This window comes from Phocoena sinus, chromosome 8, assembly GCF_008692025.1.
Source record: "Phocoena sinus isolate mPhoSin1 chromosome 8, mPhoSin1.pri, whole genome shotgun sequence".
In the NCBI taxonomy this organism is placed as follows: domain Eukaryota; kingdom Metazoa; phylum Chordata; class Mammalia; order Artiodactyla; family Phocoenidae; genus Phocoena; species Phocoena sinus.
This window is the reverse complement of record NC_045770.1, coordinates 24,534,536-24,562,205: the sequence shown is the minus strand read 5'-3', so window position 1 is coordinate 24,562,205 and position 27,670 is coordinate 24,534,536. Positions and strand designations below refer to the sequence as shown.

The window sequence follows — 27,670 nt, the reverse complement described above, 5'->3', positions numbered from 1 at the left end:
AGTTGAGACCTTGCTTCACTTTCATTGGTTGCTGCTGCTGTCACGTCCTTTCACCACACCCACTTTCCCGTCGGCGCCCAGTGAGCTTTGGGGGAAAGTGATTTACAGAGGTCGGGGGCGGGAGTCCGCAAGCAACTAGACTATTTCCCTCCACCCCTCACCACGGCCCCTGCTCCGCCCACTGGCCCGAGGGCCCGCCCCTGGCCCTGCCGGGCCCCGCCTCTCCCTCCAGAGAGGGCGGGGTCCAGGCGGCGGCCGAAGCCGCAGGAATATGCTGGAAGCCGGCAGGCGAGCGCCCGGGAGGTGCTGAAGGGACAGTTCCCGCCGCCTTACTTGCCCCGCAGCGGGTGGGTGGGTGGGTGGGGCGGTCCTAGAGCCAGCTGGGCACGTGAGCGATGGAGACCATCTGGATCTACCAGTTCCGCCTCATCGTGATCGGGGACTCCACAGTGGGCAAGTCGTGCCTCCTGCACCGCTTCACTCAGGGCCGCTTTCCCGGGCTGCGCTCCCCAGCCTGCGACCCCACCGTCGGCGTGGACTTCTTCTCCCGCCTGCTGGAGATCGAGCCGGGCAAGAGGATCAAGCTGCAGCTCTGGGACACGGCGGGACAGGAGCGGTTCAGGTAGGGCCGCCGGCGCCGGGACCCCAGGGACCGCGCCGCCCCTTCCATCCGCCTGGGGCACCTTCCCCAAGCGTCGGCCGCACAGGCCAGTGTCGGGAGAAGCTCTGGCCCTTCCCTCTCGAAAGTGCAAACACTCCATTCTCGCTTCCCCTTTGCCCCTCCTCTTCCAGAGACGACTTCCTCCTCCGCAGTTTCTCACTTCTTTCTTTGGATCCCATTTCCTGCGACCCCTTTCTGTCTTTCCTTTTCCCGCCCGAGCCCAGGTCACCCTCACCAGCCCACTCTTCCGCAGCTCTCTACCCCTGCTAGTATTTTTATCCCCAACTCTTCGGCTCCCCTGCTGCCTTCTCCCCAAACTCAGTGTCCCTCGCTGTACACACCCTGACCTGACCACCCTCCTCCAAGCTCCCGTTTTCCTCCCCTGACGGAGCAGCTTCCCATCTACGCGGCCCAGGAGAACTGCATAGAAGCGTTCCCAGATTCATGATTGATCCATTTAGCTTCACAGCAAGCAGTGCTCCAACCCCGATTACTGCATGAGCTCATTGGGCATCGTTCAGAGGGAGATGATGAATGCGGTAATGGTCTGAACACCTCACAGCACCGAATGTGGTCATCAGAAATACTGGGCCAGGACCCGTGGGAATGTGTCTTGTACAGCAACTAGATGTAACATCAGGGACACAGGCACAGCAGAGGAGTTTTTTGTTGTTTTTAAGGGTTGAGTTGTCTTTAGAAGTTTGTCATCATTGGTGCTTTGGTGAAGAAAAGAGAGATGTACATACTGAGATTTGTTAGGAACTTTTCCTTTATTTTATTTATAATAGGTACTTAACGTTCCAGAGTGATAATAGATCAGAAAATACTTTTCTGCATAGAGAAGGAGGGATCCAAAACTAAACGTAAATTGTATGCATTTCCTAGATATTTAAGATTTAACCAGATATGAAGCACATTTTAAATTTCTAGGATTCAAGGAATTTAGAGGAAAGTAGGGACCTGATATATTGTAGTGTTTGGGGCTTTTTTAAGGTTGCATTATCAACTGGAACTCATTAAAGCAAGCATTTTGTAGTCTTCAGCAAGTAGTCTGTTGGTGAAATAGAGTACTTATTGACCGGATTTCCCAAACATGGCTTCCCCTCACCCCAGCCAGCATCCATTCTGAATGAGATGAGTCTACTTCTGTGAGAATGTTCCAACACTTTAAAGTTTTGGCTTCCATTCCCAGCTATGACACTGATTCATAGAGATAAGTGAACTGCTTAGCTTGCTTATACCATAGTTTTACAATGTGTAAAGTGGAAAGATAGTAAGGCCAGCCCTTTAGAGAAGTGTTAAAGGTTATTGATTTGAATTGTACAATACCTAGAATTCCATGAAGAAGATTTTTTTTCAGGAAGCCTCCTTTAAAATAATTTTTCAGGGCTTCCCTGGTGGCGCAGTGGTTGAGAGTCAGCCTGCCGATGCAGGGGACACGGGTTCGTGCCCTGTCCGGGAGGATCCCACATGCCGCGGAGCGGCTGCGCCCGTGAGCCATGGCCGCTGAGCCTGCACGTCAGGAGCCTGTGCTCCGCAACGGGAGAGGCCACAACAGTGAGAGGCCCACGTACCAAAAAAAAAAAAAAAATGTTTTTCAAACTCTGATTCCTCATCTGTAAAATGGAGTCATTATGATCTCTAAGATTCGTTGCAGTTTTACCATTATAAGGTAGACTGCAAATTCATTCACTTGTGATCTCAATCAGAGATGAACTTTAAGATATTTCATGGTCAGAAAAAAACATTTACTAATAGCTCTTGCTCTACCCTCTAAAGCGAAAATAATAAAAACGTGTTCTTTATACCTTAAACTTCTAGCAACTACTGATAATTGCAGCTACAAGAAACATAGGTAGTAAAATCTTCTTGTGTTTAAAATTCTTTCCTTAAAAACTTATTGACAAGAAAGTAAGGATGATTAATTTGATTTTAAAGACCTTTTCTGTTAAATACATCATTTTTTTATTGCCTTTAAGAAGAATGTAAATTGATTTTATATACACTATTAAAACCAGACAGTAACTCTCTCATAATAATGCAAGGACATTTAGGGAATGTTTACTGACAATGAGTCATACTTTATTTTGCTTGGCTCTTTACCAAAGATGTATTCCTAAATACATACATATTTCAGTACCTGCCTCCAAATACTTGCTTTTCTCTCATTTAGCAGAATGTTTCTCCATAAAATTGCATTTAAAACAATTAATGTTAAATCATTCTGTACCTTCCTCTAAGAAAATACAGATACTTATTTTGAGTAAGTACATTTGTTTCATAGAAAGGTACTATATATAGTTCATGAATATATAGTTCTGTCATTAGTTATAATTATACCATTAGGAATTTGAGGAAAACATTCTATTTGGAGGTTTATTGGTGATTAGATATAAACTAACAAAAAGAAACCTACTTTAGACAGTTCAGGATATAGCTTAAAAGCATAAACAAATATGTTACAGAACAACAAAATAGTGAGCTGATGATTATGACCATAAGTAGCCTTAGTTATCTTTTTTTTACCCAGCTTTATTGAGGTATAATTAACAAATAAAGCCTTAGTTTTCGAAGTTCAGATAATACATGCTAGTAGTCAATAACTACTTACAAAAAATAAAAAGGAACAAAATCAAAGTGAAGAGGGTTTAGAAAAATGATGAATATGTGAGCATCTGTAAATTGTAACTTAACACTCAATTGTTAAGTTTTTATTATTAACACTATGTTTTAGTCAGGATAAATGTTAAATTGCTGTATTAAGGATACTTAAAATTACAGTGCCTTCATTAACAATAGTTTATTTCTCTCTTGTGTAACAGTCTCAAGGTAAGTAGTCCAAGTTGTTGGAGTGGCCTGCTCCAGGCCATCATTCAAGTACCTTCTCTCTTAGTTTTCTGCCATCCCTAGGACATTATCTTCTTCTGTGTGAACAAAGCTGGGTTGCAGGCACACTGTGTGCCACTTCCAGGGGAGGTGAAAGTAAAGATCTAAATCAAGTAATGTTTCTTCTAAGCAAGTGAGGCCAGTGTGGTGCAGATCACTTCAGCTCTCAATTCAGTGAAGAGAAATTAGTTACAAGGCCACACTTACACGGGGCTACCATGTGCCTAGGAAAAAGGGAAGATGGATTTGGCACTGGGCATTGGGGGGAAACTAGCAGTCACCACTTTTATTTTTTAATCATCATAGTGGAAGAAGTTTAGCAGGAAAGGAAACAAGAATATTGCTTAACAGCATTAATAAGATAAATAAGTACAAATAAGGCTAGAAGTATAGACAGCAAATGTAAGACTGTAAGAATATAAATTTTGAATTTTTCCCATGAAAAGCACTTAAAGCAATATGAAGATAAAATGAGATAAAGAAAAAGCAACATTAGCTATAGGGATAGAAAACCTGAAGCTTCAAGCCAGATTTGGCCTTTTATTTCGTGTTGTCTGGCCTTGGGGGTATTACAGTTACAGCCACTGGTTGTAAAGTTCAGAGAATAATGTCCTCCTAGTGTAGTTCTTCTCAAAGCGTGTTCTGCAGAACACTCATACCTTCTGATTCTTTTTTTTTTTTTTTTTTTTTCCTTCTGATTCTTTTTAAAGGATGGGTTCTGTAATCAAATAAGCTTGGAAATCCCTATATTCCATTTCTCTCTTAGAAATTCATATCAAAGACTCCAAGAAGTATTGAGCAAAGAAACCTGTTTAACTTTGATTAAACTAGCATTTCCACCATTTATTTGAGGGGCTATTCTTAAAACATGAAAATCTATGATAACTAGTGTTCTTAGTAGTATAATTTGGGGAAAGCTCCCTTGATGAGTTGCTTTAGTCACATTCTTTGAGCAGAACCAACTAAACTTTTGAAGTTTGGAGCAATGGAAAATGTGCAGACATTAGTTAACCAGCTAATGGGCTGGTTACAGCTAAAGGGCTGTAAGCAGTAATTGCTATAAAAGGGACAGTCTCCCCTGCCCCCCTAAAAATCTGAAGGTGACCTGTAACTAATACCACTTAACATCCTGGGCCTCTCCCTAACTCTCTGCCTGCCTCTTCATCTCTTTTCCTCTAGCTCCTCTTCTACTGTGTATCTTTCTCTTCCTTATGTGTCTCTTCCTTATGTGTCTTACCCTTCCTTAAACTTCTTTATATTTTTCCTTTATCCCTTTCATCTATCAGTCCCTACTCATAGTTTCCTCCCACCTTCTGTCTTTTCCTCTACTTCCTTTTTTTTTTTTTTTTTTTTTTTTTTTGCGGTACGCGGGCCTCTCACTGTTGTGGCCTCTCTCGTTGCGCAGCACAGGCTCCGGACTCGCAGACTCAGCGGCCATGGCTCACGGGCCCAGCTGCTGCGCGGCATGTGGGATCCTCCCGGACCGGGGCACGAACCCATGTCCCCTAGCATCGGCAGGCAGACTCTCAATGACTGCGCCACCAGAGAAGCCCCTCTCCTTCCTTTTTATTTTAATGTGTCTTGTATGCTCTCATTTCTTTTTAACTTATTCTCCTTATTTACCCTCTGCCTCCCTTTTGTCTCTGTTTTCTTCTCTTCCCCTTCAAAACATTCATATGAAGTAAATGTTTAAAACTGGTTTAATTTATGTTCTCCGTTCATAATTTTAGAAGTAAGCAACATGAACATTTTATATTTCTCCTTAAGGTATCTTTTAAGATTCCTAAACTAAATAGGTTTTGTTTTTTGTTTTTTTTTTAGAGGACCCTTACTTGATCCCCACTCTCCTTACTGTGGTTCATGATCTTCAATAGAAAAAGATTTTCTGATAGTGGATTGGTGGGTTCATATTGCATAGGTAACAGAGCAGAGATTGTCCACAACTAAGTCCCATAATCATTGCAGTCTACTGTAGTTCCAAGTTATTAGAAACAATAGAAAGCTAGACTATATTTGTATTGAGTAATCTGATAATATACTGTCTTGGTTAAAATTATTTGTGTTTTAAGTAACAGAAATATAACCAAATTAGTCTGGATATAAGGCATAAATTATAAATGATACAGGTCTCATGAGAGACAAAAATCTCACTGAACATACAAGTGTCTGAAAATATGGAAGCTCTAATAACAAGAGTTTGTGGATTTTCTCTCTAGTCTATTTCCATTATCCAATGCTGTCAGCTCCCAACTGTCTCAGTCTCTGAGGCTCTTATTCAAATTCTTGAAAGAAAAAATCTCATTGGCTATTTGATTGGCCAGTGAATCAGCTCCCCCAGGGTCCAGTTATTAAGATAATATATACATAAAACACAAAGGGATTATAATACAAATATCCCAGGAATGCATTATGGGTCATCCAATGCAAATTAATCCGTAAGGGTCTACTTTTTGGGAAAGAGAAATTCACAGAAGAAGGAAGTGAGCAGTCACCCCAAAAAGTGTCTACTTTATGGAGTTTCAGAGTAAAACTATATGTAAGAAGGAGCCAGCATCATTTCTAACAAGTGTAGCAGAATGTGGAAAAATGACCTGTGTAGCCAAATGTATTTTTATATGATAAAAGTTATTTTCACTGTCCACTCAGAGCATTCAGACCATTTTGAGTGATTGTATAGTCAGTACAGTTAAGAAGCTAGCCAGTAATTTCAAAAACCTGTGACTATTTTTCTTAATTTCTTTTTTCTTCAATGAATCAATTGATTTCGCATGTATAACCACAGCCTCAATGACATATTGCTATATGCAGGTGATTATACATTCTGACTATTTAGTAACTAAATACTGTAAATATAGTAGACTAAATATTGTATTCCAATGTTTGAAGGCCCTAGGCCAGCAGCAGGCAAAATTGTAAAGTAGGTAAAACTCATTCTTGGGGACTTTGGGGCTTTCCTACTTTTCTTTCCTTCTGTTTTTGGATAGTAGGACCTTGACCTATCCTTCACTTCTGTTTTCCCTCACATCTCAGTTGAAAAGCCATCCCTTACTACTCCATCTTAGCTTCAGAGAGAGAAGTAGCTAGATGACCAAGAGACACAAAATTATTAAAACTTAATAAGGGTTCTGACAGGAGTATTTCTATTCTAAAAGAGGATGACCACCTAGGAGGTAACACCTCATCTTGAAGTAACATTTCCCTGTTGGCAGAGTTATGGATCTATAGCTGATGGGTGTCGGAGTTTCCTCTCATCATGCTGCATTGATGACCACCTATTCTGACACATTGGCTCCACATTTAGCTTTCAAAGAAAGGGCTAGAAAAAAAAATTAGAGATAATGTTGCTAGTACATGAATCACTCAGTAAAGTTTTCACATGAAGAAAAGTGCTTTGCTCAGTCTGAGAGAAAGAGAGAGAGAAGAAATTTCTAGCCATTGTCAGTCAGTTTGGTTAGCATACAAAGATTTCTTAACAACTTAGCCTCCATAGCCATGTTAAAGTTTAAAGAGCAACTTCTTGGAATGATCTGAGAATGTTTATCTTGGTGTTTTAAGAGCCAGTTATTCTTATCCTAGCTGAGTTAGAAGGGAATCTGCATTCTATCAGTCTGCTCTGTCAAGCAGTGAAAAAGAAAGGTGGGGCTTCCCTGGTGGCACAGTGGTTGAGAGTCCGCCTGCCGATGCAGAACCCCGGTCCGGGAAGATCCCACATGCCGCGGAGCGGCTGGGCCCGTGAGCCATGGCCGCTGAGCCTGTGCATCCAGAGCCTGTGCTCCGCAATGGGAGAGGCCACAACAGTGAGAGGCTCGCGTTCCGCAAAAAAAAAAAAGAAAGGTGAACAACTCAACTAATACTGAGGTATACACACACACACACACACACACACACACACACACACACACACACCCCAGAGAACATCAGATTTTACTTTTTAAGATATTTTCATTCTTTCTAAAGTGAAATACCTACAAAGCCTGTACTTTATGATACTAATATATCTGCCTCCAAATGTCAGTAACTTTTAATCAATTCTGACAATATATAATTCAGGGAAATTCATTTAAAAATTATTACCCCACACAATCTACCTAGCTTATCAAGAAACAAATATTATTAAAACCCATTGTTTTCTGGAAAGAATCACTTTGTGTAATGAAGTACTGTTCTGACCTGTAGGAGTTCCAGAACAGAGGTCCAATATGTTTTAAATTGAAAAGTATATTTTTAGTTTAAGCTGTGAAAGAGTTTCAAAATACAGATAGTAGTTCTGTATACAAGCATGACTGAGTAAATGTCGATGGCTCGCTGGCATATTATTTTATTTTGGTTTAGAATCTTAGTGTTCTTTTAAACATTCTTAAAACGTACTGAAGTTTTTTTCTATTTCCTTCCTATGGTGATAATTCATTTTTCATTTAGGAACAATATGCTAAATAAAATTATTTTATTACTGGCAGTAAGTCCTTAAGACCATCCACTGATATCAATAGCTAGGATATAAAGAAACCATCAAAAATATCTCAATGCCAAAAAAATGTTGAGGTAAGGGAGCAGAGACTTCTCTCGTAGGTTTATTTCTACTTCACTGGTATAGTTAGTGCATCAGGGTCACCTGAGAAAGGTCTTTATCAAGCCATGCCCCAAAATTCATCAGTGACTTTTCTTGGCAAAATGTTATCCTTCTCTATGCCTATTCTTTCCTCTGCTTTTTGTATAATTGGTCAAAATCGCTGCTTAAATTATCTTCCTGTACTAGGAATGTTAAAAGTGGTTTTTCTTCTGATTCTTTAGGCTTTCCAAATGTATTTCCATCTCGTAGGACTTAGTGTGATATGGCTTCAAATGGATAAGGCTGAAGAACAGCCTTAAATCACAGACTCCTGCCTCAGAAATACAAAAGAATAGTGTGTGGCCCAAACTGAACCCTCTTCTCTAAGAAGAGATCAAGAGAGAATACTGCAAATGGGAGTTAGATACTAAGAACTTCCTGGCTATAACAGAAGGCATTATAAAGAAAGATTATAGATTCTCAAATTCTAGGCATTGCCCATCATTTTTCTTTAAAGTAGCATTTTTCAAAGTAATAGGTGTAATTTGAGTAAAAGTTTCCTTGATCAAATAGTTTTGGAAGTGCTGGGTTGTTGCCAGATTTCTCAGAGCTTTTAATATACTAATATCCTAATATACTTTGTAAACACCCAAGACAGATATGGTATTTCCTAACCCAGAGTCCTTTTACATAGAGTGTTTTAGGAACCAACAGATGGAAAGGTTAGAGCACTTTAGAAGCCAATACTTCAAAGAAAAATTGTAGGCAATTCCTTAAATTTTAGGAGTATATTTGAGAACCTCTCATGGTTTCTTCTCTCATATGATTCTCTGTCTCTTTTGCTGGTGCTTCTGAATGACTCCGTCAGGTCTCCCTTTTAAAACACTTGGTTACTATATTTTAGGGCAAGATCTAATCAGATCAATAAGACTCTAGAGAATCCCTTGGTTTTTGTCCCCTCATTCAAAATTAAAAGATTTCTCCTCTTGCCTGACTTCTAGGCACTTGTCACAGTTTTACACAGATCATGCAATATCATTAGTACTTGTTTTAAGGGCTACAGAAAGGCTATGGGATTAGGAAATCAAAAGTTAATGAAGCAAATATGAGGTGAAATTTAAGACATATATGATAGGACAGATGGACAGACTCTAAAAAGAGAATTAAAAGTGGAAGAGAAGGTATAACTAATTGTATAGGAGAGGACTATTGGAGACGAGGAAAATTAGTGAGAGATGAATTGAAAACAGAATCCAAGAAAGCGAGGGGGGAGAAGACACATGAAAGAAGCTACAGAGATCAACATTCTGGCCATTTTGATACAACCATAGGACTGGGAAGAAACAGATGGATGGATCTGGTACAACAGTCCCCCTTTTTAAAAAAAAAAAAATTATTTATTTATTTATTTACTTTGGCTGCACTGGGTCTTAGTTGCGGCACACAGGATCTTCGTTGGGGCATGTGGGCTTCTTAGTTTCGGCATGCGGACTCCTATTTGCGGGATGCGGACTTCTTAGTTGTAGTGTGCGGGCTTCTTAGTTGTGGCATGTGGACTTCTTAGTTACAGCATGTGGACTTCTTAGTTGTCGCATGCAGACTTCTTAGTTGCAGCATGCAAACTCTTAGTTGCAGCATGCGAATTCTTAGTTGCGGCATGCATGCAGGATCTAGTTCCCCAACCAGAGATTGAACCCCAGCCCCCTGCATTGGGAGCATGGAGTCTTTTTTTTAAATAAATTTATTTATTTGTTTTATATTTGGCTGTGCTGGGTCTTCATGGCTGCATGTGAGCGTTCTCTAGTTGCGGTGATGGGGTCTATTCTTTGTTGTGGTGTGCGGGCTTCTTATTGCAGTGGCTTCTCTTGTTGCAGAGCACAGGCTCTAGGCACAAGGGCTTCAGTAGTTGTGGCACGCAGGCTCAGTAGTTGCGGCTCATGCGCTCTAGAGTGCAGGCTCTATAGTTGTGGCGCACAGGCTTAGTTACTCTGCAGCATGTGGGATCTTCCCGGACCAGGGCTTGAACTTGTATCCCCTACATTGGCAGGCAGATTCTTAACCACTGTGCTGCCAGGGAAGTCCGGGAGCTTGCAGTCTTACCCACTGGACTACCAGGGAAGTCCCAACAGTCTCATTTGTAAAATGATAGAATTAATGTCCAGAGAGTCTTTGACTTGCCCCAGGCCTTATCATTTGTTAGTGGTTTGCATAAGAGCCTAATTCTCTTAACTCTGTTCAGTGCTCTTTCTGCTGCATCAGGCCTCCTGGCATGGTTGAAAAGAGTTTTACTGGCACATTGTGTAGTTTCTATCCTGAAAAATATTCTGTTTGCATACAACCCCACCCCCACTCCCATCTCTGTAGATCCAAATTAATTACTGTGTCTGCTCAAACCATTATTTTTCGGCTATATTCAGAAACAAAAGGAGAAATAGCTTTACACAATAGAAGCGGTACTGATAACTGACAGCAAACACTTGTGGCTGCAATGACAATCAATTCTCCCCTTCCTGCAGTACTCAGTGACTGCACTGCTACACTTAGTAACAGGAATGAACCCAGCCCGCTGCAGTGGAGAAATTTATATGAAGTCTTTTGCCTTGTTAGACAAGGAGAGATGTTGGGTATTAGGCAAAGCTACAAGCAAATACTGCCTATGGTGTCGTAAAGTTACAAAAGAACTGTGAAGTAGTTTTCCTTTTTTTTCTAGAGAAACTGAAATCAATCAGGATTATGATTTATGTGTGGAAATCTATGCATTTGTTTAGATTAACTGTATACCAGGCACTAGATGCAAAAATAGATATAAAAATAAATATGATATAGTCTCACATTCAAGGTCCATGCTGTCTCTATACTGGGTAGAGTACAGACTATATTGCTATAACAGAGACTGACCAAATATATTACCTTAAATAATACAGAACTTTGTTTCTCTCTCCCCATGTTAATAGTCCAGAGTGAGCAGTTCTGGACTATCCAGGTGGCTGTGCCTCAACATCAGTTTCCAGGGTTTTCTAGTCATTGCCATTTCCTAACAAGCAAGAAGGAGAAAGAGGAAGCCTAGGGCAAATGGCATCTTCAAGAAGATGAACGTCAGACTGCACACATAACTTATCATGTCCCATCGATCCAAACTTAGTGATATGCCAAAACTAACTGTAAGAAAGCTGGGGAATATAGTTTCTATATGAGTTGCTATGTACAAGCTAAAACTCATGGAATTCTATTACTAAAGGAAGACAGGGAGAATAGACACTGGGGGACAATTAGAGATCTTTCTCACAGACTCACAGCAAAGAAAGATAATAAATAATTGGAATAAAGGCTAGTAAGTACTAAAATAAGTTCTGGTGGCAGAACAAAGGGAGGAATTGTCATCTGTGTGTAGGGTTAGGGCTAGTTTCAGAGGATGTATCAGAAAGAACGTGGTCCTTGACGCTGGGACATGAAGGATATGTCAGTAGTAAGAGAAATAACAATAGGAAATAATAACAATTAAAAAAGAAGTAACTTCCAGTAATGATAGCAGATTGAACACCTATGCCTATTTTAGCTTTTTTTCCTGAAACCTCACTAAAGTGACAATAGTTTTGTTTTTTAACCATAAATCCTAGCAAGGAGACAACAGGAAAAAAATTTTGGAAGTAAGAAAGCAGATGGAGGAATGGTAAATGAATTAGCAGATTAAAGAAAATGGGCTTCTAAGCTAGGGGTGGAAAATGCTAAAGACCAAACCAGTATATATCATTGAATCCCCTAAAGATTCAGGAAATGGTGACACCAGATACTTCTGAAGTGGGAATGCTAAAATAAGGATCATTGATTGTCAGTCTGTTTAAGAAAGACTGGATCCTCACATCCCCTCCACCATTCCACACACCAGGTGACTTCCTCTCCCCCGACATTAGCAAAAAACTAGAAATTTATTCTTTGAAAAGAGTTAAACATAGAGTCTCTTACTGGAAGCATCAGGCGTAATTGAGGTTGGGGTCCCTTATTAAAAGTAAGGGCTTTAAGTGAATGTATGCATGTTGTATGCTAAGACTGTCTAGCCCTCTTCCCCATCTTAGCTCCCAGAATGCTAGTAATCAGACCTTCACCCTTCAAACAGGACATTGGTGAAATCATTTCTGACAAATCTGACCAGGCCAAGAAGAAAGACTTAAGAGGCCAACATTAGAGTTTCCTCAACTAAATGATCCAGCCTGATCATCTTATGAGTGAGGCTTTTAGTCTCAATGAAAGATTACAAGAAATACTAGGAAATCTGTAACATGAAACCTAGAGACCAAAATAAACAGAAACCAAAAGCAACCAGAAAAACAAAGTTAATAAGGGAGAAGGGAATGTTTAAAAAAACAACACCCCCCAAAAAAACCCTGTCCTTAATCTTCTCAGAGGGATAGTGGGCAAGTATTTAAATCATAAAAGAAGAACAAGATACTATTTTTTCAAAAGAATATTCTGAGAACAAAAGAGCTTTTGGAAACACAATAGGAAAAAATAAAAAAATATAAAGTTGGGGAAATCTCTCAAAAAGTAGGACAAAAAGACAAAGACTTAGAAAATAGGAAATATATGTATATTTTTAAATTAGAGGACTAGTCCAAAAGGTTCAATAAAAAAGTAACAGGCATTCCAGAAAAATGGAGCAGAAAAAACAGAGGGGAGAAATCATCAGTGAAGCAATTCAAAAAAATTTCCTAGATGTAGGGAGGGACCTGAGTTTTCAGATTGGAAGGGTCCAGCACAATAGATGAAAGTAGACACATTCTAAGGGACATCATCGTGGAATTCTAAACACTGGGGCCACAGAGAAGTTCCTACAAACTTCTGGGGTGGGGTGGGGGAGGGACATGTATAAAAGGTCACATAAAAAAGATCTGGAATCAGATTGACTTCAGCCTTCCTGAAAACAACAGTTGAAGCTAGAAGGCAATGGAGAGACTTCAAAATTCTGAAAGAATTTTGTATCTGACCAAACTGTCATTCAACTGTAAAAGCAGAATAAAAACATGCAAGACTTCAAAATATTACCTCATGCATCTTTTTTGTCCCCTCATGAATCTTTTTTAGGAAGCTACTTGAGGATGTGCTCTATATACACACACATAGACACAGACAAACACATAATGTGCATAAAAGAATAAACCAAGAATGAAGACGTGGGCTCTGAGGAACAGGAGATTTACCCCTGAAGAAAAGCAAAGGAAATGCCCAAGAAAATGGTGAAGGGAGATCATAGGATGCTCCCTCTGCCACAGATACCAAGGGCAACCAGGCCCGATTGGAGCAGGGCAGAAGATTGTAAGAGAGACCTCCTCAGGAAGATGAAATTGACAGAAAAGCTAACAGGAATGAACTTTTTAAAAAATGGCAACTGGCAGAGTTTGGGGTTAGGTTATTAAGGACTACTTGGAAAATTTAGCAAAAAGAAAAAGAAAGGAATAAAAAGATGTGGTAGAGAGTGCTAACTCATATCTGATGCTGTTTTTCTTCTGGACACACGGGAGGAATATATTTCCCTTCCCTCTTGCACTTAGAATCATTTGACTAATTCTAACTAGTGAATTTGAGCAGAACTCACATGTGGTAGTTTTAAAATACAGCCCAGGTTTTTTAACGTTCTTCCTATCAAGAGGTGGGTTGTTTCTTACTATAGCATGGCCTGGCCTATCTTGATTAATATGCAAGATAATTATTAACTCTAAGGAAAAGAAATCAGTTTATTCCAGGGCTCAGCATTGAAAAGTATACATGGTCAGAATAACACAAATGCCAAGAAATGATCTTCCTAAAATTATGATATAACAGTACAGTTTTGGCAAGTTTGGGGAATGGGAAAAATAAGAATATGTGGTAAGTGCACAGGTAACTGATGAAAACACAAACTTAGAAAAAGAATGAAAAAGAAGGACAGTCTATTCAAATGACTTGAAAATAAAAGCTGCATAATTTCAGACATAGAATGAAATGAGAAAAGGATAAACACCAGTATAAATTATAAATGTGGAGAGATATACAAATCACATGAAATGAAGCAATATTGAGAAAGTTGTATGGAAACAGAAGTCACAAAAATGGTAGGAGGATTATAACCCAAGAAAAAATGTTCTTTAATTATGTTAAATCACATAATGTATTATGTTGTATGGAAAATAAAATAATCATGAGAAGCTGGTCATCATCTCATTTTTGTTCTGCAAAAGGATGCCAGAAAGTGTCAGAATAAGTGCTAAAATCTTTTATACATTTTCTGGTACCATACCAAATAGCAAATAAGCATCCTTCATTATCACCTTACAGACAAATAGTGAAGCTAGAAACATTTCTCATTAATTTCTAAATTATTTGGATTTTCACATTAACTTGTTCTGCCTTCCAGAATCCACTACAAAATACAACTTGAATTACTACCAATTTAAATACAGTAGTTCTTTAGAAAAAGTGGATGGTTTCACCTTTATATTTACAGTGTGCACTGTTATTCAGCCCACTTCTCTTTGTTATTTAGCTCATTTCATGAATCCCTACTATAAATATCCAAAGGAGATAAGCTTTTTTGTATTTCCCTCTGTTATTCTCCCATTTGCTTAGCATTTGCATGCTGCCTGGGTACAGTCTTACAGAGTCTGAACTTATTAATTCAGTTGTTTATTTATTTACAACTCTCAGTAGGCCTCATGCATGCCCAATTCTGTTTTAGACACTAGGGATACAGCATTCTGAAAAAAGTGACAAAAATTCTTGCTCTCATAGAGCTTATCTTCTAATGGGGGGAGATGAGCTATAACCAAATAAGTTGGAAAAATTATATAGGACGTTAGAATGTGTTAACTATAGAGGAAAATAGAAGATAAAAGGTGAATAGAGCATGCTGGGGGTGATAACAAGGCCTCACTATCATAAAATGATGACCTGTGGTAAAAGAAAAATAAAAGATGGTCACAGGGGAATTGATTCACGTATTCAAAGACAGAATACGGCCATTAGGCCCTGTCAGTATTAGATATAGCCTCCACAACCACAGACTTGATTTTTGATGGAAAGACCCTGGAATTACACATAGAGAATTTTAATGTTTGTATGTATGAAAAAAGATATTCTAAGTTATAAGCCCCAAGTTTCAGAAGGCAAAGGCAGGGACTGTTAGAGTCAGTAATAATACAAGGAGCGGGGAGACTTGTGTTTTAGTTTCTCGAAAGCAGTTCTAAGGGCCCGGATTACAAGGCAAGTGAATCAGGTAAATAAAGCATCAACACAGTGACTATTCCCAGAAGGGCAGTAGGAATGTAATGTCATGGTGAAAAAAGGCACTCATAAGGCTAATGCATTCATAGGCTGCTTGCTGCCAGCAGCCTTTGTCATCAAAGTACTTCCATCTTCTAAATACCTATTTGGCAATTGGCAAAGCCACAAGAAGGGCATTTCCAGTGGACCATCTGGCTCATTTTACCCAGGTAAGTCAGCAAGTGCTCTATATTTTGTTGCTTTTTTATGAGACCAGTGCACATCCTATAAAGTTCATAATAATAACATCTAAGATCTCATTCACATTTTTTGGTTGCATTGCCCATATATTAAGTAATTCTTTATAAAATGTAAGCCAATTCAGTGCTCTCAATTTCACTTATCTATATATTATTTCAGGAAAAAAAATTAGAAAAATTAAACAGTTTAAAATGTTTACATAAACAAGGCAACCATTTTTCTTTTCTATTCTAAAGCGAATATACATGTAAGAATAAACTTTGAGATGAATGGATAAAGAAAATGTGTTATATACATACAGTTGAAAATTATTCAGCCATAAAAAAGGAAGGAAATCCTGTCATATGCTACAACATGGATGGATCTTGGGGATGTTATGCTAAGTGAAATTGAGACAGGAGGGAAGTGGGCACACACTTTAAAGATCACAACCTTTAAAAGAATGACATTGGCTATACAACATAAACTGGCTAGATCCAACCTAGGCCCAGGATGGCAGAAGATTTGACTTCCAGTAGACCTTGAGCCTCATTATATGCTCATTGTAATGCCTTAGCATGCTAAACAACACACCCACAGGTGCCATGACAGTTCCGAGGCTGACCATAAAAGGCCAAAAAGTGGGCAGTGGTCCAATTCTTGGAAATCCCTGCCGCTTCCCCAAAAGAGTTGGAATAATCCTCCAACTCGTTAGGCTATGCAATTACCCAACCCATAAAAACTAACCACTCCGTATTTCAGGGCCTTGTGCCTTTTGAGATGGCCCACACCCTGCCTATATAGTGTGTATCTCCCAGAATAAACTTGCTTTCACTTTACTATGGCTCGCTCTTGAATTCTTTCCTGCACAAAGCCAAGGACCCTTACTTGGTGGCCTGTCCCAGGGACTCACCTGAGACCTGGGACAGGACTGTCCTCTCGCTCCCCATTTTCCTGCAACAAAATAAGCCGATCACAGAGGGACAAATACTGCATGATTTCACTTATATGAGGTAACTACAGTAGTCAGACTCAGAAGCAGAAAGTAGAATGGTGGCTGCTTGGGGCTGGGGGGAGGGTAGGAAATGAGTTGCTGATCAATGGGAATGGGAGTATCAGTCATGCAGAATGAAAAAGTTCTAGAGATCTGTGGTACAACATTGTGCTTATAGTTAATAATACTGTATACTTAAAAATTGTTCAGAGGGTAAATCTCATCTGTTTTTTACCAAAATTTTTTTAAATGAAGGAATTTTGGCTTCATAAAGCTATGTTGAAATTTATAAAATGTTTGCAACTTTGTTTTGTATCATTCTTTTCCTACAAAATATCTGTAGCCTCTATCAATCAGGTCTTTGGTTGCCAGCAACAAAACCAACTTGAGGACATTAATCAAAAACGAAAGTTACTGGAAGCATGTCTGCGTGCCAGAGACTTGACAGGATAGCTGGAGGCACCAGGCATGAAATGAACCAAAAAATCCCAGAAGTTCTGGGCAGCAAGGACTGCAGGAGGCCAGTGTGGTCCCCATTGATACTGTTGCCCCTTTTTTGCCTGTTCACCCACTGCCATAAGAAGCCCCAAATGGACAATTGGCAGTCTCAGCTACTAATTCAATAGAAGCATCACGAGGTTCTCTAGTGAAAGCATTTCTCCCTTGGATACTAAAACCTTTATATCAGCAGAGTTCAGAGTCACAGGAATTAGAAGCAACAAAAAATTTTAGTGACTCATTAAGTGTAATTGCAAGAGGTACCATCACGCCACTTTTACCCTTTGTTTCCCATACCAGAGCATCTATTCATGGGGAAAAAAACACCACCTATTGTATTACTCACTAGCTTAGAACGTATACATCCTGAAGAATCATGCTAAAATCTTACAGGGTGTCAACTCCTGGACATGAGCATAACTAAATCTTTTTTTTTTAATTGAAGTATAGTTGATATACAATGTTGTGTTAGTTTCAGGAGTACAGCAAGGTGATTCAGTTTTATATATATGTATATATTCTTTTTCAGATTCTTTTCCATTAGAGGTTATTGTAATACATATTGAATATAGTTCCCTGTGCTATACAGTAGGTCCTTGTTGTTTATATATTATATATATATGTGTGTGTGTGTATCTGTTAACATAACTGAATCTTAATAACCCATTCCAGAGTTTTATAGGTATATGCCTCTAGGTGATAGTGACATAAGATCAACAAATCCTATGGCATCAGCCCATTTCTTCCTCTGTTAACTGAAACCTTTGGTCTATAGCAAAGTGTGGGATACCATGACTTTGTAAAAGGTATTCCATAAGTTCATGGATGGTGGTGCTAGCATGGCTTGAGTCCACGTTAAATGTCTATTACAGTGAGGACATATCAGTGTCTCCTCTGTGATGGTTTTCCCAGAGTAAGGTACCATATCCAAGGTGTCAGTAACTGCTGGAAAATTGGGTATTAAGCAGTGACGGTTGAGGCAAGAGAAAGTCTCTGCTCAGCCCAGTCCCAGCCTCCTACCATGATTACTGTGAGTCCAAACTGGGATAAAAATACTGACTGATGACTATAGAACAGAACATTTTGTTTCACCAATTATTAGGAACTCTTTCAAAGAGGGGGCTTTTGGTGAGTATTCACATAGGATACAGTATTTGCATACTCAAGACCCACCTACACATGCCAAACCTCCTTAGTATCAGTCTTCTGATTTTGTTTTTTCCAACATGCCAAACCCTTAGCCTCTGCTCGTGTATTGGTGTAAATCCTTAACCTTCATCTCGCCATCTCTTCCTCTGGAAAAAGTACCACTAAAAGTTCCACAAATGGAAGGATTTCTCTTTTTCACTATTGAGTGGAGTAGACTGATGCCAGCATATTATTTAGAGCCATCTGTAAGGCAGACTTGAATTATTTTTCCCCTTTAACTATAGGGAAATCCACATAAGGCCATAGGTTGTGAGGGTGCTGCAGAAGTAGACATGCTGGGTGTGTGAGCCTTGTTACTCTGGGTCCCCTCAGGTCCCACCCCTATTCCTGCCTATATATATGACTTCTGCTTGATAAAGTTCCCGCCTGGTGAATCAGAGAACATATTTCTTGATGAGCACTCAGATTGCACAGTCATCTGATGTTCAGGTGTCTAGTCTCAAAGCCAGGTTTTAAGCCAAGAAACATTTCTCAAAAGTGTAATAGCTCATGACAAAGAGGATATGTCTGTATTCTAAAATGTCACACCTGTAATTGTCCAGTGGAACTTTTCCCAGGCTTTCTTTAAATCATTTATTCATTCAGTGAGACTTTCAAAGTCCAGAAGGAAATAGGTACAAAATAACATGCAAAAGATGTTGTTGCTTATAAAGAATTGTTACTCATCATTCTTTACAACTCTTGGATTCTTTACAGGGAGGCCTATCTACCTTGTTCTTTTAGGGTCTGTTCCCTGCCTCCTTAAAATACCTTCAAGACCTTCTGAAGACCTAAGTATCTCGACCCAAGAGAGGAAGTTCCAGAGAAAGATAGATGTTCCCTCATCATCTCTGTAAGACCTGCCTTTCAAGTTCCATTTTTCAGTCTTGAAGGCCTGTCTCTTCCCCTAAATAACTGACAGCAGGGATGCCCAGTTGTTTTAGGGGAAACCCTGCCTTTTAGGACAACTAATTATGAATCTGAAGGCTAACCATTATCAGAATTCTAAATCTAATATCCAGACACAAACTTGAGATCAAATTATTATATAGAAAAAGGCAGATGTCCTATTAAGACCTTTTATTCCGATTAATTATTAATAAGGGCTGTTTTATAGAATATGTTACATATACTTTGCTATAATTTTATTCTATAGAATGATTTGGCAACTGTGTTCCAAATATGTTTTCAAAATTAAATACAAAGTGCTAGAAAATATGGTATTTCCTACATGCCTCTGCCTAATAGACAAACATTTCAATGTTGAATTTTTAAACACAAAAGCATGTTGTTTTAAATTATACTAATGGTAAATTAATTGCAGGGGGTGGGTGGTAATGCAGACTTGGTGCTGAGTAAATGAAAGCTTTCAGTCTAATAACAGCCTTAATTAGGTTTCTCTTAAGACACTGCACATCTGTCTAAATTCACACATATATAGATGAGTAGCAAAACAATAACAAATTAATTATCCCTCAAAATTAAAAAAACAGCAACAACTTAAATGAACTGCATTATTTGTAGCCTGCCAGTGATAGTGGGAGATTTTTTCTTACTGTCAACAACTGTACGGTACAGTAGTCCTTGAGAGAGGTTGTTTTTTTAAGTAGTCACCTGAGAACCTCTCTACCATGAATTCTGAGGAGAAGGGGAAGCAGGAGATATGGAAACTTTCTTCAACAAGTAGTACTTGTGGTATCAGGTTACTGAACTGAGCTGTGATTTCAGCAATAAGGATAAAGAAGGTATGTAAAAGTTGGAGAGTACCAAATAACACACTGGCCCTCCACAAAGATCTTTGGTGCCTCAGGCAAGTAACAGATGAACTTGCTTAAGGATGATCTCAATGCTTAAGATCACTGACAACTTGGGATAATTCCCTGGCGGTCCACTGGTTAGGACTCTGCAATTCCACTGCAGGGGGCCCCGGGTTTGATCCCTGGTCAGGGAACTAAGACCCCGCAAGCCACGCGGCGCGACCTAAAAAAACAAGATCACTGACAACTTGGAAGCTGAGACACGTATGTGATTTCTGGCTAATACAACATTTAACACTTTCCCTCTCTGATAAGATTAATTAATCCAATATAGCAAATATTAAATTATATCCATCACTTGCCAGGAAGTTTTAGATACATAGAATATGTTTAACCCTCAATGAGCTTTGAATTGAGTAGGAGACATACCAACAAACCCAATCAGCACATTATGAAAATTGATATAATGGCGGTATGCCAAAGGTTCAATGGAATTATAAGAGAGAGAAGTGCCTAAGAGAGGTAGAGGGGGAGAAGACAGTGACAGGGAAGGCTTCTTATATGACAGGATTTTTGAACTGACTCAAAGAAGAAATAGGAGTTTGCTGGCAAAAAAAAAGGGTAGAAGACATTCTAGGTAGAGAAGACAACATATGTAAAGGCAAAAATATAAAACAATATAGCCTTGGCCCCTTGCCTCATGATTCAGTCAGGAAACAAATGGCACACTTGAAAAGTTAACTGAAAAGAGTTTAATGAAGTGACTTTCCAGAAATGCAGGCAAGGTCAAGGGCACCAACAAAGGATGGTGATGCATTCAGTAATAGCAACAGTGGGAAGACATTAACGACCTGGCCAGAAGGGGCAAGGAAAGGAACTGAGATTGCCAGAACCTGGTGAAAGCCATAGCCATGGGAGAGGGGCTACCCAACAGGAACCTTGATCAGAAGAGCCTAGATCGTTAGAGGCAAACAATCATAAGTACGCACATCTCAGATTCATATCCCACGTCTGAACAATTTCCTGTTTCTTGAATAGGTATAGCCCAGGATGAAACCTGTAACTGACATAACAAGTTTGCCCTTGTTTCTTCTTCCTTAACTGACATAAAGAGGAGCCTGTTGATTTAAATGATACGGAGAGATTCTTAAGATCTGGTCTGCTGTGTAACCTCTGCCCCACACCAAATCTTTTTGTGTGCCTACTTTTAACCACAGTAATGTAATAATTATTCTATCAGATATTTTAAAATAAAAACAAGTAATTCTGAGTGTGAGATGACATGTAAGTGCTTATTTGTCTATTTTTAAATATCTAATGTCAGTGGATGAAACTGGCTTGCATATTAGTTTCATAGAATTTTTTTGTTCACTTTGACACTTCATATTTGACTTATAAACTCTAGTTAAATCACATTAATTACAACCTTTTTTTCTATTTATTTTTCAGATCAATAACTCGATCTTATTACCGCAACTCGGTTGGTGGATTTTTAGTATTTGACATTACTAACCGACGATCTTTCGAACATGTGAAAGATTGGCTAGAAGAAGCAAAAATGCATGTACAGCCATTTCAGATTGTATTTCTGCTAGTGGGACATAAATGTGATTTAGCTTCACAACGTCAAGTTACAAGGGAAGAAGCTGAAAGACTGTCAGCAGACTGTGGTATGAAGTATATAGAAACCTCAGCAAAAGATGCTACAAATGTTGAGGAATCCTTCACTATCTTGACAAGAGACATATATGAGCTTATTAAAAGGGGAGAAATTTGTATTCAGGATGGCTGGGAAGGGGTTAGAAGTGGTTTCGTTCCAAATACTGTGCATTCTTCTGAGGAAGCAGTAAAACCCAGGAAAGAGTGCTTCTGCTGACTTCATACATGCCAAAGAACTAAGAACAGATTGGGTGTCATTTCAGGACAAATACCAACATTAACAACAGAATGATGTGATGAAAGCATTTTTAAAAGTTATAAACCCATGCTAACACTATTTTGTAAGGTATTTGATTCAGAGCAATATGGTTACTTGTTAAACTACCAGATTGGTAGTTTGCTAAATTATCAAGCAAAGCAGACGACTTTTTCTGGAAACTGGAGTACCTACATAATTGCCTCCATTCTCACTTTGTTAGCATATAACTGACCATAATATGTCAATATTACTCATTTTTCTTGACAGTTTGAAATGGATGTTTTGTGCATATATAATCTGATTGAAAAGATTTTACCAGGAATTACATTCTCTAGTGTTAATTAATTAATATTAAATAGCAAAGTGGATTTAAACATGCACTGTTTACTTACAAAGTAAACAATCACAGAGTTATTAACTAGGCCTAAAATAACAATTCCTTGTTTAAGGTACCAGGTTTTTAACCATTCTCTGAAATATTTATTCTCCCTTAATTTTGCCTGAACATGAGAAGATAAGTTTTATATTAATTTTTGTTCTCTGATTTATTGCTCCTGAAAATTTTATGTTTTATAATGATATCTAAGGATCCAAGCAAAAGGTTTTATTGCAAATATTTGTAAAAATAAAAATGAAGGATCATTATCAGCAAATGTTTTGTTGTTATAGTATACTGTCCTTATTTAGACAAGAAAAACTTAGTCATTTTGTCCAGATTTTCAAATGTGTTGGTATAAAGCTAGCATAGTATTCTTTTGTAATTAAAAAAAAAATTCTCTCTGTTTTATAGCTAGTCCCATCTCTATCATATTTGCCAAATATTGCTTATTTTACTGGTCTTTCTAAAAGAACGTTTTGGTTTTATTTGTCAAGTTTACTGCTTTTCTCCTCTATTTTTGACTTTTCTCTTGATTAATTTTGTCCTTCCACTCTTTTGGATTTACCTTGTTCTTTTTCTATGTCTACTGTCCATTTCCTGTAGCTTCAAGAGCCATTTTCAACAATTCAACGAGCTCTGCTGGTTGTGTCATGGTCACTTCATCATATGCCGTTAAAACTTAATCTCATACACTGGGTGAAGACTCAGCAGTCTTATTTTGCTTTCAAAATTGTTCTATGGCCTTAGATCCTTCTTCTTCTTCTAAATTACCACTATCATCAGGGAAAATTCTACTGGGCCTCGTGCTGCTTATAAGGCTTGCCTTTCCTGCAGTTTCATAATAAAAGAAAAAACATTTCCACCCTTTTTTTTTGATGTTGATCGAAAATTTAGCAACACTTCTTTCCACCGTATTCAAATCCCGAAATATAAGCAAGCCTTCATGCATACGGGCCCACTGAAATGTCATAATCTTAAACTATGTATGACCTTGAACAATGTCCTTTCCAAATACTCTATGCTCCCCCTTTCTTCCTAGGTGTTCAGACTTTTTCATTCTTACAACATCTTTTACACATGGTCAATTTGTGTCATAAGCTCTTCCTCCCTTCCACTTCTGAGTATATAACCAAAGGAAACATCATCATTATTTGAAGAGATATCTGTACTCCCATGTTCATTGTAGCATTATTCACAAGAGCCAAGGTATGGAAACAATCTAAGTGTCCATAGTAGATTATTGGATAAGGGAAATATGGTATATATATGCAATGGAATATTCTTCAACCTTAAAAAAGAAGAAAATCCTATCATTTAAGACAACATGGATAAAACTGGAGGACAGTATGCTAAGTGAAATAAGACAAAGACAAATAGTGCATGATGTCACTTATATGTGGACTCTAAAAAAATAACTAAATAAATCAACTCTTCTTCCCTGGACATTTTCCTCAGCAGAAGCTAGCAGCCTCTACTATGAGTCTCATCTTTTTTTTATTGTTTGTACCAGATCACAACCCCAGGGAACCTATGTATTTACGGATGTATATCTATATTATAGCGTACTGTTGTTCGTTTTCTTTGCAATTCATTCCTTCCACTTTTGGCATTAGAACCTCATTTTTCCTTTGGAGAAGTCCTTGTGATTCAGGTAGGCGGTGTGTCTCCTCCCAAGGCTGTGTGACTTGGGCCTGGCTAGACACAGTGTTTTACATATACTCCATATGTCTTATGTACTTATTTCTCTGTTTTCCATGCTTTTCCCTCGAAATTTTAGTGTAGTTATTTTTTAATTGACATTTGTAATACTTTCTTTTGTTTGACTAAGGTACTGTTAAACTGATCTTCTGAGTGCTTAATTTCAGCTTTTTTAATTCTAGAATTTTCCTTTGGTTGCATTTCACAGATAATTTTTGCTTAAACTGCATATGTTGTCCTTTTTGAATACATTAATCATAATTTTAAATAATAGTTTCATTGAGATATAATTTACTTTCCATATTATTTAAAGTGTACAATTTAATGTGTTATGCATCTACCACCACAATCAATTGTAAAACTTTCATCCACCCCCCCAAAGAAAAACAATCTAAGTCACTCACTCCCCCACTTCTCCAAACCCTAGGCAGCCACTAATATACTTTGTCTCTACAGATTTGCCTAATCTGGACATTGCATACAAATGGAATCATACAATTACTTAGCATGTTTTCAAGGTTCATCCATGTTGTAGCATGTATCAGTACTTGATTTCTTTTTATGGCTGAATAATATTCCATGGTGTGGATATTACTGTGTTTCATTTATCCATTCACAGTAAATGGCCATTTGGGTTAGTTCCAATTTGGGGCTCTTAAGAATAATGCTGCTGTGGTTGGATTTACGTGCAAGTTTTGTATGCAGGTCTAGATTTGTTTTTTAAATTTACAGACTATTTTGGAGCAGTTTCTGGTTTACAGAAAAATTAAGAAGAAAGAAGAGAGTTCTCATACCTCCTTACCTCTCTACTCAGTTTCCCCTATTACTAACATCTTAAATTAGCTTAATATATTTGTTATAATTAATGAACCAATATTGATACATTATTACTAACTAATGTGCATGCTTTACTTTAGACTTCACTCTTTGTTTTGTACATTATATGATTTTTGACATTATATGATTTTTGAAATTTGACAATAACCTGTATCTACCATTACAGAACCATACACAGGAATTTCTCTGCCATTAAAATTCTGAGCTTCACCCATCCTTTTCTCCCTCCCCACAACCTCTGGCAACCACTGATCTTTTGATTGTCTCCACACTTTGCCTTTTCCTAAATTTCAAATAGCTGCAGTCATATAATATGCATGTAGCCTTTGCAGATTGGCTTTTTTTCACTTAGCAATATGCATTTAAGCTTCTTCCATGTCTTTTCATGGCTTCATAGCCTTTTCTTTTTATTGCTGAATGCTATTCCTTTGTACGGATATACCATAGTTTGTTTATCCATTCACCTACTGAAAAACATCTTGGTTGATTTCAAGTTTTGGCAATTATGCAAGAAACTGTTATAAACATCCATGTGCAAGTTTTTATGTGGACATAACTTTTCAGTTCCTATGGGTAAATACCAAAGAGCATGATTACTAGATCACTGTATGGTAAAAGTACGTTTAGTTTTGTAAGAAAGTGCCAAGTATCCCGCTAGCTACAAATGAGAATTCCAATTGTTCTGCATCATCACCAACTTCGATATTTCAGTTTTCGGATTTTAGCCATTTGAATAGGTGTGTAGTGGTATCTCATTATTGTTCTAATTTAAAATTCACTGATGACATGGAATGTGTAGCATCTTTTCATACGCTTATTTGCCATGTGTATATTTTCTTTGTTTAATCATAGTTGTTTTGTTGTTTTTTAGTTTTGTTTTGTTTTTTGTTTTTTTGTGATACTCGGGCTTCTCACTTGTGGCCTCTCCCATTGCGGAGCGCAGGCTCAGCGGCCATGGCTCACGGGCCTAGCCACTCCGCGGCATGTGGGATCTTCCTGGATCAGGGCATGAACCCGTGTCCCCTGCATCGGCAGGCAGACTCTCAACCACTGTGCCACCAGGGAAGCCCTTGTTGTTTTTTTAACCAAGGCCTGCTAACTCTTGTCCTCCTGTGTCTATTTATATTGTCTTTTTTCTTTCTTTCTTTTTTTTTTTTTTTTGAGCTTTTGATCATTTCATCTTTTTCCTGGTATGTCAAATTATTTTTTATATTAAAATTGGGTTCAACTTATTTTAGGAACCTATAAAGATACCTCCACATTCTGGATGTTGTTATCTTTCTCTTGAAAAGATTTACTTTTGCCCATGGCAGACAGTTACCATAGGGACTGGTAACCTTAGTCCATTCTCAGTTTGAGCTCTTTCAAAGCTGTTTTTCAGTCTGTGTGAAGGTTGGTCTATTTCTGTCTTGTCCTTCCTCTATGGGTGTTGCCCTTTGGGATTACCATGTGAATGTTTGGATTCTCCCTATTCCCAACTACGCTTGTATTTGTTAGGCTTTAAATGTAATGGTTCCTGCAGCCCTTTGAGACTAAAGATACACTTAGCTTGTCATTTCATTAGTTGTTGCCTTTAGCTTGAGCTCTTGCCGTTTGGCTTCTGTGGTTAGTCTTTTGATGTCCTTGGCTTTTCAGCTCCTAGGCTGTAAGATTTGAATCAGCAAATGCCCCAAGGAGAAAAGCTGCACCAAATGTCTAGCTTGTGTTTTTGTTTCCCTTCTCTCCAGAACTTGGCCCACATGTCTTGGTATCTCTCTAACATTCTGATGCCAGTGAACAGGTGTTTTCTTACTTTATCCAGGTTTTCTAAAATTTCTTTAGACTTCAACTGATCTTATGTTATTACTGAACTATCATCTCAATTACCCCTAGGAAGAAAATTTACAATTTTATGTTTTATTCTTTTATTTTCTGTATTACCTCAGTTTCTGTAGAGACCTTTTACCTGATTGTTCAGTCTAGTTCTTGTGTTACCAGTAAGAGGGAGATAAGGTGGAGGCTAAGAATATTGGCAACAAATCACTGATAAATGGTATGTCTTGTCCTTTTTGTTTTTCCTCTCCTTATTTACTTTGGCAGCCTACATTTGCCTTTCTTCATTTAACCCAGTTGCCCAAATAAGGAACCCACTCTGGCAAAGACCTGACTTTACTCTCATAAATGTCTGCATATTAGGATTAGCTAGGTGATGAACACCATGCCAAAGTTCTTTGCGTGAGACTTTTGCAAACTTTTGTTAGCCCTTTAGTTTGCCTCTTGCCAACACTGCTCAGATTATTAAGGTTTTCTAAGTTTCTGTAGGTCAAACCTCTCTACCTGCATACCAGATGAGCCCTTCTCTCTTTCCTGAGCTCATTTGTGGGAGGTTAGCCCTCGGTTTTTCTTTTTCCCCATCCAATCATTATTGTTCATGAATTCCAAAAAGCCCTCAAAGTACCTGTCGTCCCTTTCTCTCTTCTCTTTTTTATCAACACTGTTAAGTATTAACCATATATTTGCATACCTCTTTCTTACTTACAATGGAATATTGGAAGGCTCGATCATTAAGTGTGAGCCCCACCAAACTAGGACTCATACAACACTCTCCTCCAGGCCTAAACTTATGATATCCACTGTTTTTTTTATAATATCTTATATGTATCTAAATTTGTAATGATTTAGTTAATTCCTGAGTTATGTGACAATAAGGAATCAGTCAAATTAGCGTGACAGAAGTGCAGCTTAGCTCTAGGGACCAGAATCAAGGACCACAAAAACCTGTTAACCAATAAGTTTCACTTACACTTTATGTTTAACAAGTGCTGAGGGTGAATGGGAAGTGAGGGAAAAGGA

General features: G+C 38.4%; 1 protein-coding gene across 1 annotated transcript; it reads left to right on the top strand.

Moving 5' to 3' along the window:
* The first annotated feature begins 230 nt into the window (after positions 1 to 230).
* RAB39A (RAB39A, member RAS oncogene family) lies at positions 231 to 22,622 on the top strand. Its single transcript, XM_032640839.1, has 2 exons — positions 231 to 622; positions 21,456 to 22,622. Exons 1-2 carry the CDS (start codon positions 396 to 398, stop codon positions 21,880 to 21,882), a joined length of 654 nt encoding a protein of 217 aa, XP_032496730.1. The 5' UTR covers positions 231 to 395; the 3' UTR covers positions 21,883 to 22,622.
* The last annotated feature ends 5,048 nt before the right edge of the window (positions 22,623 to 27,670 follow it).

What these genes read in the sequence shown, in the direction of transcription:
- RAB39A (XM_032640839.1), top strand. Translation starts at nt 396, where the DNA reads ATGGAGACCATCTGGATCTACCAGTTCCGCCTCATCGTGATCGGGGAC. An exon ending in GCGGGACAGGAGCGGTTCAG is followed by an intron (nt 623 to 21,455) that starts GTAGGGCCGCCG and finishes TTTATTTTTCAG; the next exon opens with ATCAATAACTCGATCTTATT.